Consider the following 14,689-nt stretch of genomic DNA (forward strand, 5'->3'; position numbering starts at 1 on the left):
TGCCTAATAATGAGGGACAAAGCCTGGCGCGAAACACCGAAGGCGTTAGCAGTCTTCCGCATCCTCCCCCCATCGCTCAGGTAATACAGCATTAACGCAACCATTTTCAGTGGATCAATCGGTGCCCTCATGTTTGATGTTTTCTTTTCGATATGTGGGCGCAGTTCTTCGGTCAGGGCGACGACAGAGGCTCTGGACATGCGGAAGTTCTCCCTCCATTCATCATCCACAACAACGCCATTGACAAAATTGTCCCACCAAGTGCTGCTTCTGCCCGGTCTTACCCAAAATCTTCGCCTGGTTGCCTTTCTGGTTATTCCCCGCTGTAGTGTTAGCAATATCTAGGTCATGTTCTCCATGTCCTGTTTTTGCTGATGGAGGATCTGCTGTAGATGTTGCACAAACAACTGTAGCATGGTCAATAGCGTCCGGAGCACGATAGCAACTCTGCGGTCCGCCATTGTTGTTGTTGTTGTTGGTGGCGAAACACTTCAGCACTGGCGCGGGGTAAGCGGAGGTGAGCAGAAGAGGTGGGGAGAGGCGGGGCTATTGCGCAATCACTATCAGTGATCTGAAAATGTTCGGATAGGGCGCACACACGGAGCTGTTTGACCCCCCAGAGAGTTGCGTATGCCTTTCTATCCACCTTGGGACCCGTTATCGTTTCCTCAGTTGTTTAGTGCCGTATCCGGTCATCCTCGTGTGGCCGAACGGTCTATATGACACTAAACAGTAACGCAAACGGCTGTTTTTGTCCTCGTGTGGCTGCAGCCTAAGAGATGCTGATTTGAAACCGTTGTTACATACAGTTACGGCATTTCCTGTTTCAGCCGGAGAGGGGAGGCCGTCCCAAAGCTTGCTGCTGTGTTTACTCCCTCCATCTGACAGGAGGAGCCTCGTTGAGCTGCGAGTGTGGCTACAGACGGAGTTCACTCTATCACGGAGGGGTAGGGTCGAGGGAGTGGTTTGGGATTGGGCCTACAGCAAAAGTATTCTCCGTCGGGACTTCCTGCAACAACACGACGCCGTTATCTTGATTCTGATTGGCCAGAAGACGTTATCAAAGATGTTCTATTGAGAAGACGATCACTACGTGACAAAAGTTTTCAAAACCGTGGCTCCTGAAATAATACTGAATACATATTGACTGTGAATGTGTGCAAAAAGGTATGGCATATAGCTGTCTAACAGCAGTTAAATTCATTTCTCACTTATTCCGACAATGTACTTAACCCTAAATAAAAGAACCCAATAAAAAGAGTTGTTAAATAATAGTGAAGTCACGTTGTAATAACAATAACTCATCCCTCTCGAGTTTTCCTTTTGAGCTTTGCCAAAAGCCACTGTCAATGTTGTCCTACTTGGGTTGCCGTCCGGCGTTGTCCAATATGGCGGACCATCTCGCACATGCGCACTGCAGGTCGGGCAGAGCTGCAGATCGGGTAGTGACAGTGGTGTGTATTGCTCGAAATGTCCCGTCTGTTTCCGGTGACTTTATTTACGGCTAAAAAGCCCAAGATTATAGAATTAAATGAATAAATAAAAACAAGGATAATTGTGTCTTATTGTTGAGTAAATAACAGTGTGTTATTTAGAAAAGAATAACAAATTAGAAGGAAAAGATTTTAAAAAATACAGATTTCAGTATTTTGAGGCTCTGAGCCATTTCTTTTCCTCACAGATGGGAAAAAAGTCAGACATTATACGATTTAAAATAAAAACAAATAAATAAAAGATAAAACACTGGCATGTAATTTACGTTAGAATAAATAGAATGGTTTTGAATAATAGATGAGAGTAAAATCTACTTCACTTTACGGCCCCGCCCACTTTTGGGGAAACCAGCGCTGTCATTTGAACGGCGATCAAGCCTGAAGCCACAGAGCTCTTCTGTTACTGTCCTTCCTTCTTAGAGGAAGTACAGAAACACGTAACTCTGGATTTGTTTTAATGTTTGAGGTGCAATAAACGACACAGCAGCTTCTTGGCATGTTCAAACTGTCTATTATTGTCTGCCTCGCTCATGAGAGTAACAGCTGGCGAAATTACAGCCTCGCCTACTGATTTTAATTTAACCATATATCGAGCCCGATTCTCGATTTCAAATGTGTGCTCTAAAATGATATTTATAAATGACTATTATCATTATTATAAGCAAGACAATAAATGGCAAAGATATGTAGATATCAACGTATTTAAGATACCTTCATAATAAACGTAACGTGGGAGAAAATACGTTTCTAGCTAAACGTATTTCAGAATGCAGTTTAGTTCTGTGGGAACGTCATTTTTAGGAGACAGGGTTGCTTGTGACGCGTAAATACTACGCTTCCTATGTTTCGGTGCAGACTGCGTTCACACCAGCAATGAACCGCTCCAGAGTTCACTAGCAAGCGCTCCGAGACCACCTATTTTAGCGGACCAGAGTCCGGTTGTTTAGTTCACTTCAGAGGTCTCGGACTGCGTTCACACCGACCCAAACAAACCGCACCAGGCGGCTAAACGCACCAGGGTTCGATTCAGCTGGACTATAAAAGGATGGTGTGAACTCACCATGGATGTTTAAAGTTTGCATTTGTCTAATATCAGTTTACTTTTAATTAATGAAGTATGACGATGCGCAGTCAGTACACTTGTCCCTGTTTGTGATTGGTCAAATGTAGCTAACCCCGCCCCTTTCACGTGAACGCACTCTCAGACGGACAGAGAATCCCTGGCTTGATTTACCGAGTTGATAACCAGCGTCGTGCCGCTTAGCGAGATCTCGTTTGTTTGGGTTAGTTTAGATAACTCAAACATATCCAGGGTCTGTTGAACTGGCTTCGTAGTACAGGGCACAGGTGGCTGCGTAGCATCGCTAATGTCAAAGACACAAACATTATACATTATTTTTTTATTTTACCAGGATGCAGTGACACAGATATTTGGGAAGGCTTAGCCGCCCCTGTCTCTAATAATGAATACAGTTCTCTTCATCCTGTTCAGTCAAACTGCCACAGGGTTCAGAGGTGAAGGCCTTCCTGTTCCTTCCCTCCACCTGCAGACTGCGTGACGTCCTCAGTGCTCAGAGAGATCAACTGGTATTCTCTTCTTCATGTGAACGCTCTTTTCTGGTGTCAGTGTGATATTGGCAGTGAAACAAATGTTTAACCAAAGTCTCTTTTAACCTGTTAAACCCGAGGGCCCCCGGTACCGAGGGCTGCAGGGTTTTCTTCACGAAACTGTGTCTCAGGGCTTCTTAACATTCACCAACCTAGTATTGTGTCATACCCACTTAACGGGAAGAAACTCAGCTAACTGACGATACAAACCGTTTTTACCGAAACAAAACACAAGTCTCACAAGAAGCGTCTAAATGAGCCTTGAGCGAAAACAATTTAACATGTCAATCAACAAAATCGACGGATGGGTTCCAAAAATATGGAAAATGCACCCAAATGACCCCAGAAGGTTTTTCTTTCTCTACATCTCTCTAAAAAGGTCAAATGCCACTTGTTTTGCACCAACAGGGTACGTAGGGGTGGGCGATATGACGATATATATCGTCTTGACGATATTAGGTCTCCACGATATGCTTTTTCAGAGATATCGTCCTATCGTGATAAAAAAAAAAAAAAATTGAAAAAAAAAAAAATTGAAAAAAAAAGAGGCTCTCCGTGCGCGGCGCAGGGGGCTATGACAGCGGACGGAGAGCCTCTTCCCCTCCCGCTCCCCCAGCCTCACCTACTGATTTTAATTTCACCATATATCAAGCCCGATCGATTTCACAATGTCAGCGCACCTCTGCTTTCGTTCAGTCCGAGTTGTTTGACACGCTCCCAAAGTCCCCGCCCCCTTTCTTTGCAGCGAGCAACCATAGGGCAGGCATTTCATAAAGGGGCTCCGTATGGAAAGACTAGCAAACGGTGGAAAGACATAACTGACGCGGTGGCGTTTTATGTTTTTCCCTTCAGTTATGCTAAAGTCTTTTATTACACTTCAAGTCTACTCTAAAGTTTACATTTTAATTGTTTGGCACTGACTTTTCCTCATTGATGTTTTATGTTTTACTTAGTTATGTTTTACCCTCCTTTTCATGTTTATTGATGTTCACTGCTCACTTGTTCATTCAGGGATTCATTTCTGAAATAAAACCAGCTTGAAATGCTATTTTGGTCTGTTACTCCTTTTTGCTGTAGTTTCTGTTACCTTGTAGGTGCTTGTTCTGTTAAGTAACTTGAAAAATAACCATAATAACCGACATGAAACAATATCGTGATATATATCGTCTATCGTGATACTGCCTGAAAATATCGTGATAACATATTTTTCAATATCGCCCACCCCTAAGGGTACGTATTATATGTTATAGTTTGGATTCCTAAAGCTTTTAGTCGACCAACCCATCATTCAAGGGTGGTTTTCACTATAAGCAACGTTTTCTTTTTGGACGGACACAATCATTTACATGTTTTTACTATGCTCAATCTGAATTTACTTAAAAATGAAAACATTCTATATGGATTCTGACTTTTCTACATCCGACTCACAGGTTTATCAATACTTTGAGAGGAAAGATTATTAATGTATCCCTTTTAGAAGATATGGTCATTTGTTCTGGGAATGTCCTTTTCGAGCCCGAGACCTGAAAAACAGGCTCAGGGCGAAACAGGTTGATGTGTATACTTTTTAAAACAATTCAATGTTGTTGTGCAGTGGGTGTTGCTGGTGTTTTTCTCATCATGCATACTAATAATCTGAAGAGGAAGTCAATCTTTTAACAGCCTGATATCCGTCTGCTGCTCATTGGCGACAGAGGAAAGGCATCTTTGAACACGTCGTTCCTCCTTCACTGTGAGTAGAAACAGTTTATCGATGTAATGATTCTGTAAACCTGTGAACATTATTTAATCTGACATGTGTTAAAGTCTCACAGAGATGAGAGGAGCAGCTATGAGTCTCACTGCAGCAACGAGTGGATTAGTCGTCTTCCTGCTCTCTGTGTCAGGTACTGTACATCTACACTTACATTCATCACATGAACAGAGGGGATTCTGGGAAATGTGGGACTTGTAAAACCAGGTCACATGGGGGAATAAGTGGATCGGGGTCGGATGATATTCAAACTATCCAGAAATATTCCAAATGTATGTTTTGTGTAGCTTTGTTGAAACACTTAGACATGGGCGGCACCAGGATTTGTTTGCTGCAGTAGCTTAGCAGTTGCTATGACAGCACGGCGTTGCTAGTTCATTTTCAAAATAAATAAACAAACAATACCAGTGGGCCAAGCACGAGCCTGTTCATATTGCAGCGTTCACCGCTATTCAAGATCACAGATCACGAGCCTTCAATGTCAAAAACGTTCTCTTTATTTTCTGGTATTGACAGCCACGCCACGCCTTACAGAACCAATCAAAAGGATAACACTCATTATGACTTTCCCCCACACTCGAAGACAACTCCTCCCGTCTCGTACTCCCTCCACTCACACCGAAAACACACACACACACACACACACACACACGCACACGCACACGCACACGCACGCACACACACACACATTTTGTCAGCATGTCAGCAATCAGCATTCACAAAGACAACAGAGCCGCGGCGGCCTACATCAATCGCCAGGGCAGAGTACGCTCAGCGCAGCTTCTGAACACAGCCAGGCGGCTGTTGATCTGGGTGCACGCACACGTGCTCTCCATCAGAGCACTGTATGTGCCCGGCAAATTGAACAGAGGGGCAGACCTCATGTCCAGAGGAGGTCCTCGCCAGGGGGACTGGAGCCTCCATCCCGAGCTGATCTCCCAGGTTTGGAGCCGGTCCGGGAGGGCAGAGGTCGATCTGTTCGCCGCACGCGGGAACGCGCAATGCGCCCTCTGGGGATGGACGCGTTCGCACATCGGCCATGGCCCAGGGGACGGCTGTACGCCTTCCCACCAGTCCCGCTGATCCCTCGGTTCCTGGACCGAGTGCAGGAGGAGCGGCTGTCAGTGATCCTAATTGCCCCGGAGCGCACGGGCGCTTCCTGGTTTCCATGCCTACAGCGTACGCTGTCAGGCAGGCCGTGGGAGATTCTGTGGCGGGGGGACGCTCTCTCACAGGTGGAGGGAGCGATCTGCAGTCACCCAGTGATAGGCCAGCCCTTATGGGCATGGCCCCTGAGCGGGAACACTTGGAGGGGCTGGGCCTCTCTCAAGATGTTGTACGCACCATTCAGGGAGCCAGGGCCGCGTCTCCAGAGCGTCCTACACAGCCAAGTGGGCCGCGTCTCCAGAGCGTCCTACACAGCGAAGTGGGCCGCGTCTCCAGAGCGTCCTACACAGCCAAGTGGGCCGCGTCTCCAGAGCGTCCTACACAGCCAAGTGGGCCGCGTCTCCAGAGCGTCCTACACAGCCAAGTGGGCCGCGTCTCCAGAGCGTCCTACACAGCCAAGTGGGTCGCGTCTCCAGAGCGTCCTACACAGCCAAGTGGGCCGCGTCTCCAGAGCGTCCTACACAGCCAAGTGGGCAGCGTTCCAGCGTTGGTGTGTAGAAAGAAGCCTGGACCCCATCACGTGCCCCCATCCTCACGTGCTGTCATTCCTCCAGCTGTTGTTGGACAGGAATTTGGCGTTCAACACAATCAAGGTGTATGCGGCTGAAATATCATCTTGTCACGTGGGTTTCAGGGTTGGGACGTTGTTCAGTCACCGCCTGACGAAACGTTTTCTTCGAGGAGTACGAAGACTCAGACCGGTGTCCCGCGCACTGGCGCCTCAGTGGGATTTGGCTTTGGGGTTACGCGCACTAAGCAAAGCCCCATTTGAACCTTTAGATCAGGTTCCCCTTAAACTGTGTTCAGCCAAAGTAGCTCTGCTTTTGGCTCGATCAGAGAAAAGGGTGAGTGATTGTCTGCTCTCTCTGTGGCTCCGTCAGCTCTCCGGATCCAAGGAGATGCAGTTCAGCTGTTTTACGCCCGAACCCGGCTTCATGCCTAAGGTCATCGCAAGCTCTTTAGAGTCAAGAGTGGTCGGAGGAAGAAGCCACGTCTCATCTCCTCTGTCCTGTGCGCGCGCTGGCCTGCTATGTGGCGCGTTCTCAGCGCCTGTTGGTGCACTATAGAGAGCGCTCGACCGGGCAGCCTCTGTCTGCACAACGGCTGTCTCACTGGCTGTGTGAGGCGGTGGCACAGGCATCCTCTCCTCTGGGGTGGAGCCCCCGGAGAACATCAAAGCGCACTCCACCAGAGGAATTTCCTCCTCCACGGCTTTGCACGGAGGAAAGTCAGTGGAAGATATTTGCCCGGCTGCACCTTGGTCTTCCCCCTGTTCATTCATTCATTTTTATTTGAGGGATGTCTCCTTTTCCTCTGACGCACCCTGTACTGGGTGTCCTGTCGGAGTCAGGGATCCAGCTGGGCGCTCTCCTGCCTGTCTGACACGCAGAGAGCGGCTGTTCCCCCTCTATGATCGCTGAGCAAGGTGGGACCTTCGTCTCTACTTTCTCACAGCGGCCGGTATGTATTGTCCCAGCCTTCACCCCGTCGGGAAGATAGGCATGTTTTGCTATGTTCCAGGGACGGGGAGGTGCCATTACGCATGGCACACAGGCAGGGGGTGCTATTGAGCAGGTGTGTCTGTGCTTCTAGTGCCGGGCGGACCCAGTGGGGCGCAGACTACATCATGCTTCGCCCTTAACCCAATAGCGATGGCCTTAGAGGGCGAAGCCATATACGAAATAGAACTGGGGTTACCTACTGTAACCCAGCTTCTATGAGTAATGGCGCAGCCCTCTAAGCGCTGGGCCCCACTGGCTCTACGAATAGCTGAAGAAAAGTTATATTGTATGGGAGCAGATTGCCGGGCCACCTTCCTATTTATACCGGAAGGAGGCCCGAGGGTGGGGCCCACCTAGCGGGTGGGCGTGGACTACAAGTGTTTCAGTGCTGCGCGGGTGCGCAGGGGGATTACCCAATAGCCTTAGAGGGCGAAGCCATTACTCATAGAAGCTGGGTTACAGTAAGTCACTTCAGTTCCTTCTCTCCTCTCTGACCTCAGTGTTATATTTCCTCCCTCTGAGTTAAAAGCAGTCTTCCTCTTTTTCTCATCTGTATATCCGACAGAAGCTGCTCACACCTCAGAGCTCAGCATTCATAGTTATGTTCATGGAAACACATAAAATTACATATTCTCTTTACAATGGAACACACCTATACAAATCTATATTCAGTTCTCTTTACATACCGTAGATCAGTGACCACCAACTGGCGGCCCGCGGGCCACATCCGGCCCGCCAGACATTCTCATCCGGCCCGCCAGACATTCTCATCCGGCCCGCACGACGGGGGTGACTGTGGCGTTGGCGGAGTGGTTACTGCGTGCGTTCGCCCTCCACCCATTTCTTTGTTTACAACGTCTCGTGAGTAAGGTGCAGTACCGGAGTCCAACAGAGAGGCAGTAGCTGCGGGACAGTAGACTGCGTACTGCAAAACCTTCCCTCCCCTGAAGAAGAAGTGATCCTTCGTTGTGAAGAGTCTGGTTAATGCGCTCCGCAGCACAGCAGTAGCCCCGCTGCGACAGAGTCCAACAAAGAGGCTGGAGCTGCGGGACAGTAGCCAAGAAGCAGGGTTGGGTTGTAACGGAAAACATAACGGCGTTACGTAATCAGAATACAAAAATCAAGTAGGCTAACTGTATTATACTGTATTATACTTATTACAGTTACTTTCGTAAACCTGAAGTGAATACATTCTGGAATACTTATTGGAATTATAGGTGGAAAAGTTTCCTCACAAAATGTAATATTCATTACCGGCAGAACTGTGTGCACACTGCACAGCGCTGCAGCGTGTCTGTGAGGCCCCACCCCCGCACGCAGTGAGAGAGAGAGAGATGCAGCGTGTCTGTGAGCGAGAGAGAGATGCAGCGTGTCCGTGAGGCCCCGCCCCCGCACGCAGATGAGAGAGAGAGAGATGCAGCATGTCTGTGAGCGAGAGAGATGCAGCGTGTCTGCGAGGCCCCGCCCCCGCACGCAGATGAGAGAGAGAGAGATGCAGCATGTCTGTGAGCGAGAGAGATGCAGCGTGTCTGTGAGGCCCCGCCCCCGCACGCAGTGAGAGAGAGAGAGATCTCTTTTAAAATATATTGAAAGTTAGAAACGGAGATGGGTAGATAAAATGTGCAAGATAACGTTTATGTATCATTTCTTTATTGTCGAAATGATGACATTTATAACGGGATAAAATCAAAGTGAGGCCTGCTGCTGCTGAAGGTATGGGGCAAGTGACTGGAAACAGTTTTTAAAGTTATTACATCGTTTCAGATAATAAATAATAATGATGATTCATTCTATCTAGGGGCGCCTTTCAAAGCACCCAAGGACACCTTACAATTCATAACATATTCCAGGTTTTAAGACAGTACAAAGAATGCAGTCCGGGTGATGTTTTTTATGTGGATGCAGATGAGAGAGCTGTCCAGAAGGACACTAAGATGTTGTGTTTGAGTTCTTGATAAGCCATGAAAACAGTAAAAGAAGTGTCTCCTGTGCACCAAAACATACCCATCTGTTATGGAAAAAGAAAGTATTCCAAAAGTAATCTGAATACTATTTATAAAATTCTGGGCTATATAAAAATCGCTGGCCCGCGATAGTGTCTATTGGTTACATTTCGGCCCTTGGACAAATGTAGTTGGTGATCCCTGCCCTAGATGCATGATTAGAATAGTTTTCTTATCATTAGGGATCTTGAGTCTTGTCCGGTTACATCATCCTGAAATTATATTTGTATTATGATATATTTTTTCCTAGTAATTCATTGTTAACTTAAGTCGTTCACTTTGATCATAGTTTCTGATGTGCTCTGTGTTTCAGCGGCTCAGGGTGAGCCTGGCTGGGGAGTGGCTTACGCTTCCACTGAGATCTGTGCCGTGAAAGGATCAACGGTGGAGATGAGATGCAGCTACACATACCCGTCCACATGGAAAGGCAGTGTTAACACAGTTAGGAAAACCTTCTGGTTCACTAAATGGAAAGGTGGCGAACGTGTAGATGTGACCACAGACTCAGAGTACAGAGGTCGTGTAGAGGCTCTCTGTGGAAGCAACATCTGCACTCTGAGCATCAGAAACCTGAGAGAGAGCGACTCCGCGGAGTACAAGTTCAGGATCACAACAGCAGGAGGATCATTTACTGGTTCACACGGAGTCAGTCTGAATGTCACAGGTAACATTTCTAAATGTTCAAAATCTAGAAAACAATAATATAAATGTGTACTTGTGTTATGTTTGATTTGGTGTATGTGTTGGTTTGACTGTACAGCGTCTGGAGGTTGCAAAGTGCTTCATACATAAAGCTGTATTGTATAGTTTTTATCTGAAGTATCATTCCTGTTCTTTTGTTCACAAATCCAGATCTCACGGTGCAGGTTGGACCCAGATTTACTAACCGGGCAGAGCTGAAGTGTCAGAGCAGTTGTGATGTACCCTCTGGTCATTACGTCTGGAACAGGAACGCAGAGAAACCTACGACTGCAATACTTTCTACTCTCTTAGTCACATTCGGTTCGACTGACAGATATTCCTGTGCTCTGAAAGGACACGAACACTTCCCCTCTCCTGCAGTGTGTGAGTTCACACGCACGCACGCACGCACGCACGCACGCACGCACGCACGCACGCACGCACGCACGCACACACACACACACACACACACACACACACACACACACACACACACACACACACACACACACACACACACACACACACACACACACACACACACACACACACACACACACACACACACACACACACACACACACACACACACACACACACACACACCTCAATGGGTATTCTTAATCTTCATATGGAGACAGCAGTATAACAAAAACAGAAACTTAGCTGTAACCTGTAAATAATTGTAATAAAAGCAACAAACAGTAAACAATACATGCACCAAGAACATCTAAAAAAGAAATGTAAGAATAAATTAGGTAATTAAATTCTTAACAATTAAAAAAAAAAAAAATGACCGAAAGAACGAGATCGCGGATACAAGTGGCCGAGATGGGTTTTCTCCGCAGGGTGGCTGGCGTCTCCCTTAGGGATAAGGTGAGAAGTTCGGTCATCAGGGAGGGACTCGGAGTTGAGCCGCTCGGAGTTGAGCCGCTCCTCCTTCGAATCGAAAGGAGCCAGTTGAGGTGGTTCGGGCACCTAGTTAGGATGCCACCTGGGCGCCTCCCTAGGGAGGTGTTCCAGGCACGTCCAGCTGGGAGGAGACCAAGGGGTAGACCTAGGACCAGGTGGAGGGATTATATCTCTTCGCTGGCCTGGGAGCGCCTTGGGACCCCCCAGTCAGAGCTGGTTGATGAGGGGAAAGGAACGTTTGGGGCTCTCTGCTGGAACTGCTACCCCCGAGACCCGCCCACGGAGAAGCGGAGAAGATGGATGGATGATTAAAAAAAGAAATCACAAACAACTGGAAGCGATTTTGGTTTATATCAAATATTGAACACACTTATTTATAGAAACACAAATCTAAACTACCACCAGTAAATAAGCCATCTTAAGAAAATAAATAATAATAATCTTTTCTCTAAACCCCAATTAGAATAAAGCAACATTTATGAAACAAGTAAAAACTAAATATCAGAAATAACCAGGAATCCATAACCACAAAGAAACAACGAAACATTATTACAATGTTAAAATATTAAGAACAAGTGGAAGTGAAATCGTAAAAACAGGTGAACTTCATAATTTAAATGTCCCTAAGGATACACATGAGGTGACCTTTAGATTGCTCTGCATGTTATTCACAATTGCAGATGAAAACATTTGGATTGTGCAGCTCAGTAGAAACAGCCGGCACCTGCAACAACATCAGCATGAAGAGAATAATCTGACTAAACACTCAAATGCTAAAGACTTGTTGTTGGCTGTCCGTTTCAAAATGATTTGACAGCTCCAGCTCTACATTACAATAATAAAGTAAAAAAGTCAAATCTAAAATAAATATTTAAAATATAAAATCATTAGCTTTTAAATATTCTTATATTTAAATGTTAATTTCTCCTCCAGACGCTCCAAAGCCTCCCTCTGTGTCCGTGAGTCCCTCTGCTGAGATAGAGGAGGGCCGTTCAGTGACTCTGACCTGTAGCAGTGATGCTAACCCAGCAGCTAGCTACACCTGGTACAAGGAGGATGGAAATCAGAAACGTCCTCCTCTCACTACAGAACCACAGCTCGTCTTCAGCAGCATCCAGTCCGCTGACTCCGGACAGTATTCCTGTACAGCTGAGAACGAGCTGGGGAGGACATCAGAAGTGATCCCTGTCGATGTGAAATGTGAGTGAAACAGTTTATATAAATATTAAGTCCGTCTAATCTTTCCAGGAGAAGATTTCACTGATCTTTGCCACTTTCTTCCACGGTTCACATTCCAGTCTGTTGTAATTCTCTGAGTAGCTTCAGGTTATTTTAGGATACTTAAGACGTTTTCTTTAAAAGGAAATGTATGGACAATAATTACCCAAAAATATATCGATTAATCCAAGTTGATCCATTAATCCAAAATGCAACATCTGAGAAAGTCTGTTAACATTTAAACCATAGTGATGTGAATGACCCAGGTCTCTCTGAATCTCCAGACGCTCCAAAGCCTCCCTCTGTGTCCATGAGTCCCTCTGCTGAGAGAGAGGAGGGCAGTTCAGTGACTCTGACCTGTAGCAGTGATGCTAACCCAGCAGCTAGCTACACCTGGTACAAGGAGAATGAAGACTCTCCTAAAGCTTCAGGACAGATCTTCACCATCACTGACTTCAGAGCTGAACACATCGGGAGCTATTCCTGTGGAGCCCAGAACAAGTTAGGACGTAGCAACTCCACCTTTCATCTGAGGGTTGTGGCAGGTAAGTTCTCCACATTCACCAGACCTGATTCACTTTGTAATCTGAAGCAACCCAGAACTAAAAACTGGTTACAGAGAAAATAAAACTGTGCATGTTTAGAGTGTCTGACGTGGATGCCACTGAAGGGATCTATCAATCTACGAGTGAGACCTGTCACATTTGTGTTTCCAGGGAGTTCAACGATGATAGTGAATATCCTCAGGACGGCTCTGGGGCTCTCGATGCTGATTCCTGTGTGTCTCCTGGGTCTGTGGGCGAGGTACAACAATAGACATACACGCGTTCACTCAACATTCATTCATCACCTTCCATCATCTTTTCGTTTCACTGTCATGAACTTGTATTTGTTGTTGTTGTTGTTGTTGTATTAAATCCAGGAAGAAGAAAGCTCTGCGCTCCACCACTGAAGCACGTGAACCGGAAGAGATGGAGGTGAGAGAGAGAGGATATACATAGTCCCATAAATGCTCTGAAAAAGACGGGTTAAGTGAACATGTTTTTTTAAGACAACTTGCCGAGAGGAAACCAGTAATGCATTGGCTCAAAAAATATTGTCATCAACTAATCGCCTTCAAAATATAATACATTTTTGATGACATCTCATCATACGGTTTAATAATTAGGAGCCTGATTGTGTCTTCTCTCTCTTCATCAGTTGGACTGTTTTCCTGTGTATGAGAACCGGCCCACTCCACATGTAGAGTCACAGTTCCAGCTGTAACTTTACACAAAGTCTCTCTGATGTCTTCAGACGCTCACCTGATGGAAACAAAGAAGAAGGACGTTGAAATGTCCCTGTGGAGAGCGAGGCTGTGCAGGATGTGTGCAAAGTGGATATATTCACATTCAACTCTTAAAGCTTTTATTGTCAGTTTCCAGTAGCAGCAGCAGCTTGTAGGTTTAGAACAGTGGTTCCCAACCTGGGGGGCCACAGATTGCAGGGGGGGCGCCAGGCCTCAGATGATTTGAGGCTAAATATCATATTTAGACTTTTTTAATTATTATTATTTATTTTATACATATAATTGTAAAGCAATACATGATTGTTACTAAAAGCCTTGTCTCTACATTACAATAAATATAAAAAATAATTGATTAATTAATTTGAATCCGGGTCCGCTGCAACTCTTACTACTTTTAAATCCAGGCTGAAGACTTTTCTTTTTGTCGCTGCTTTTAATTGAACTATTCATATCTTAAACTGCACTGTAACTTTTATCCATGTATTTTGTCTTGTAATGTTTAATTGAACTATTCATATTTTAAACTGCACTGTAACTTTTATCCATGTATTTTTCCTTAATGTTTATTTGATTAGCTTTTCTTTTTTAATGCTTAATGTCTTTCATTTTTTTTTGTAAAGCACTTTGAATTGCCTTGCGTTGAAAAGTGCTATATAAATAAACATGCCTTGCCTTGCCTTGCCTAACAATGATTATTTAATTTGAATAACAATTCAAGTTAGTAGCTACAATTCAAGTTAGTAGCTACAATTCAAGTTAGTAGCTATATCTCCAGAAAATATCTCCATGGAGAAAGGCCATGACCGTGAGAGCGAAAAAAAGAGTGTCGAAAAGCTGAACGCAGGTGGCGAAAAACAAATCTCCAGGTTCCCCTAATGAAATCTATAAAGAGAGACTTGGCCTTTTATAATTTGGAATTGAAAAACGCACGACAGTCTTTCTTCTCTGACATCATTACCAAAAACAAAAACAACGCACGTGCCTTGTTTGCTACCGTCGACAGACTAACTAACCCCCCAGTGTCAGTAGCCTCTGAATTTCTATCCACCAGGGCGTGCAATGAT

At 45.6% G+C, this 14,689-nt stretch overlaps 1 protein-coding gene across 1 annotated transcript; it reads left to right on the forward strand.

Annotated features, from left to right (window-relative positions):
* The first annotated feature begins 4,802 nt into the window (after positions 1-4,802).
* On the forward strand, positions 4,803-13,868 carry LOC117454514 (B-cell receptor CD22-like). The gene is made up of 9 exons (XM_034093752.2): positions 4,803-4,833; positions 4,908-4,987; positions 9,840-10,190; positions 10,379-10,591; positions 12,053-12,319; positions 12,622-12,882; positions 13,054-13,141; positions 13,260-13,314; positions 13,538-13,868. Exons 2-9 carry the CDS (start codon positions 4,918-4,920, stop codon positions 13,601-13,603), a joined length of 1,371 nt encoding a protein of 456 aa, XP_033949643.1. The 5' UTR covers positions 4,803-4,833; positions 4,908-4,917; the 3' UTR covers positions 13,604-13,868.
* Positions 13,869-14,689: the final 821 nt, after the last annotated feature.

The sequence above is a fragment of the Pseudochaenichthys georgianus genome, chromosome 1, assembly GCF_902827115.2.
Source record: "Pseudochaenichthys georgianus chromosome 1, fPseGeo1.2, whole genome shotgun sequence".
Lineage (NCBI taxonomy): Eukaryota > Metazoa > Chordata > Actinopteri > Perciformes > Channichthyidae > Pseudochaenichthys > Pseudochaenichthys georgianus.

What these genes read in the sequence shown, in the direction of transcription:
- LOC117454514 (XM_034093752.2), top strand. Translation starts at nt 4,918, where the DNA reads ATGAGAGGAGCAGCTATGAGTCTCACTGCAGCAACGAGTGGATTAGTC. An exon ending in CTTCCCCTCTCCTGCAGTGT is followed by an intron (nt 10,592 to 12,052) that starts GTGAGTTCACAC and finishes TTTCTCCTCCAG; the next exon opens with ACGCTCCAAAGCCTCCCTCT. An exon ending in GTGAACCGGAAGAGATGGAG is followed by an intron (nt 13,315 to 13,537) that starts GTGAGAGAGAGA and finishes TCTCTTCATCAG; the next exon opens with TTGGACTGTTTTCCTGTGTA.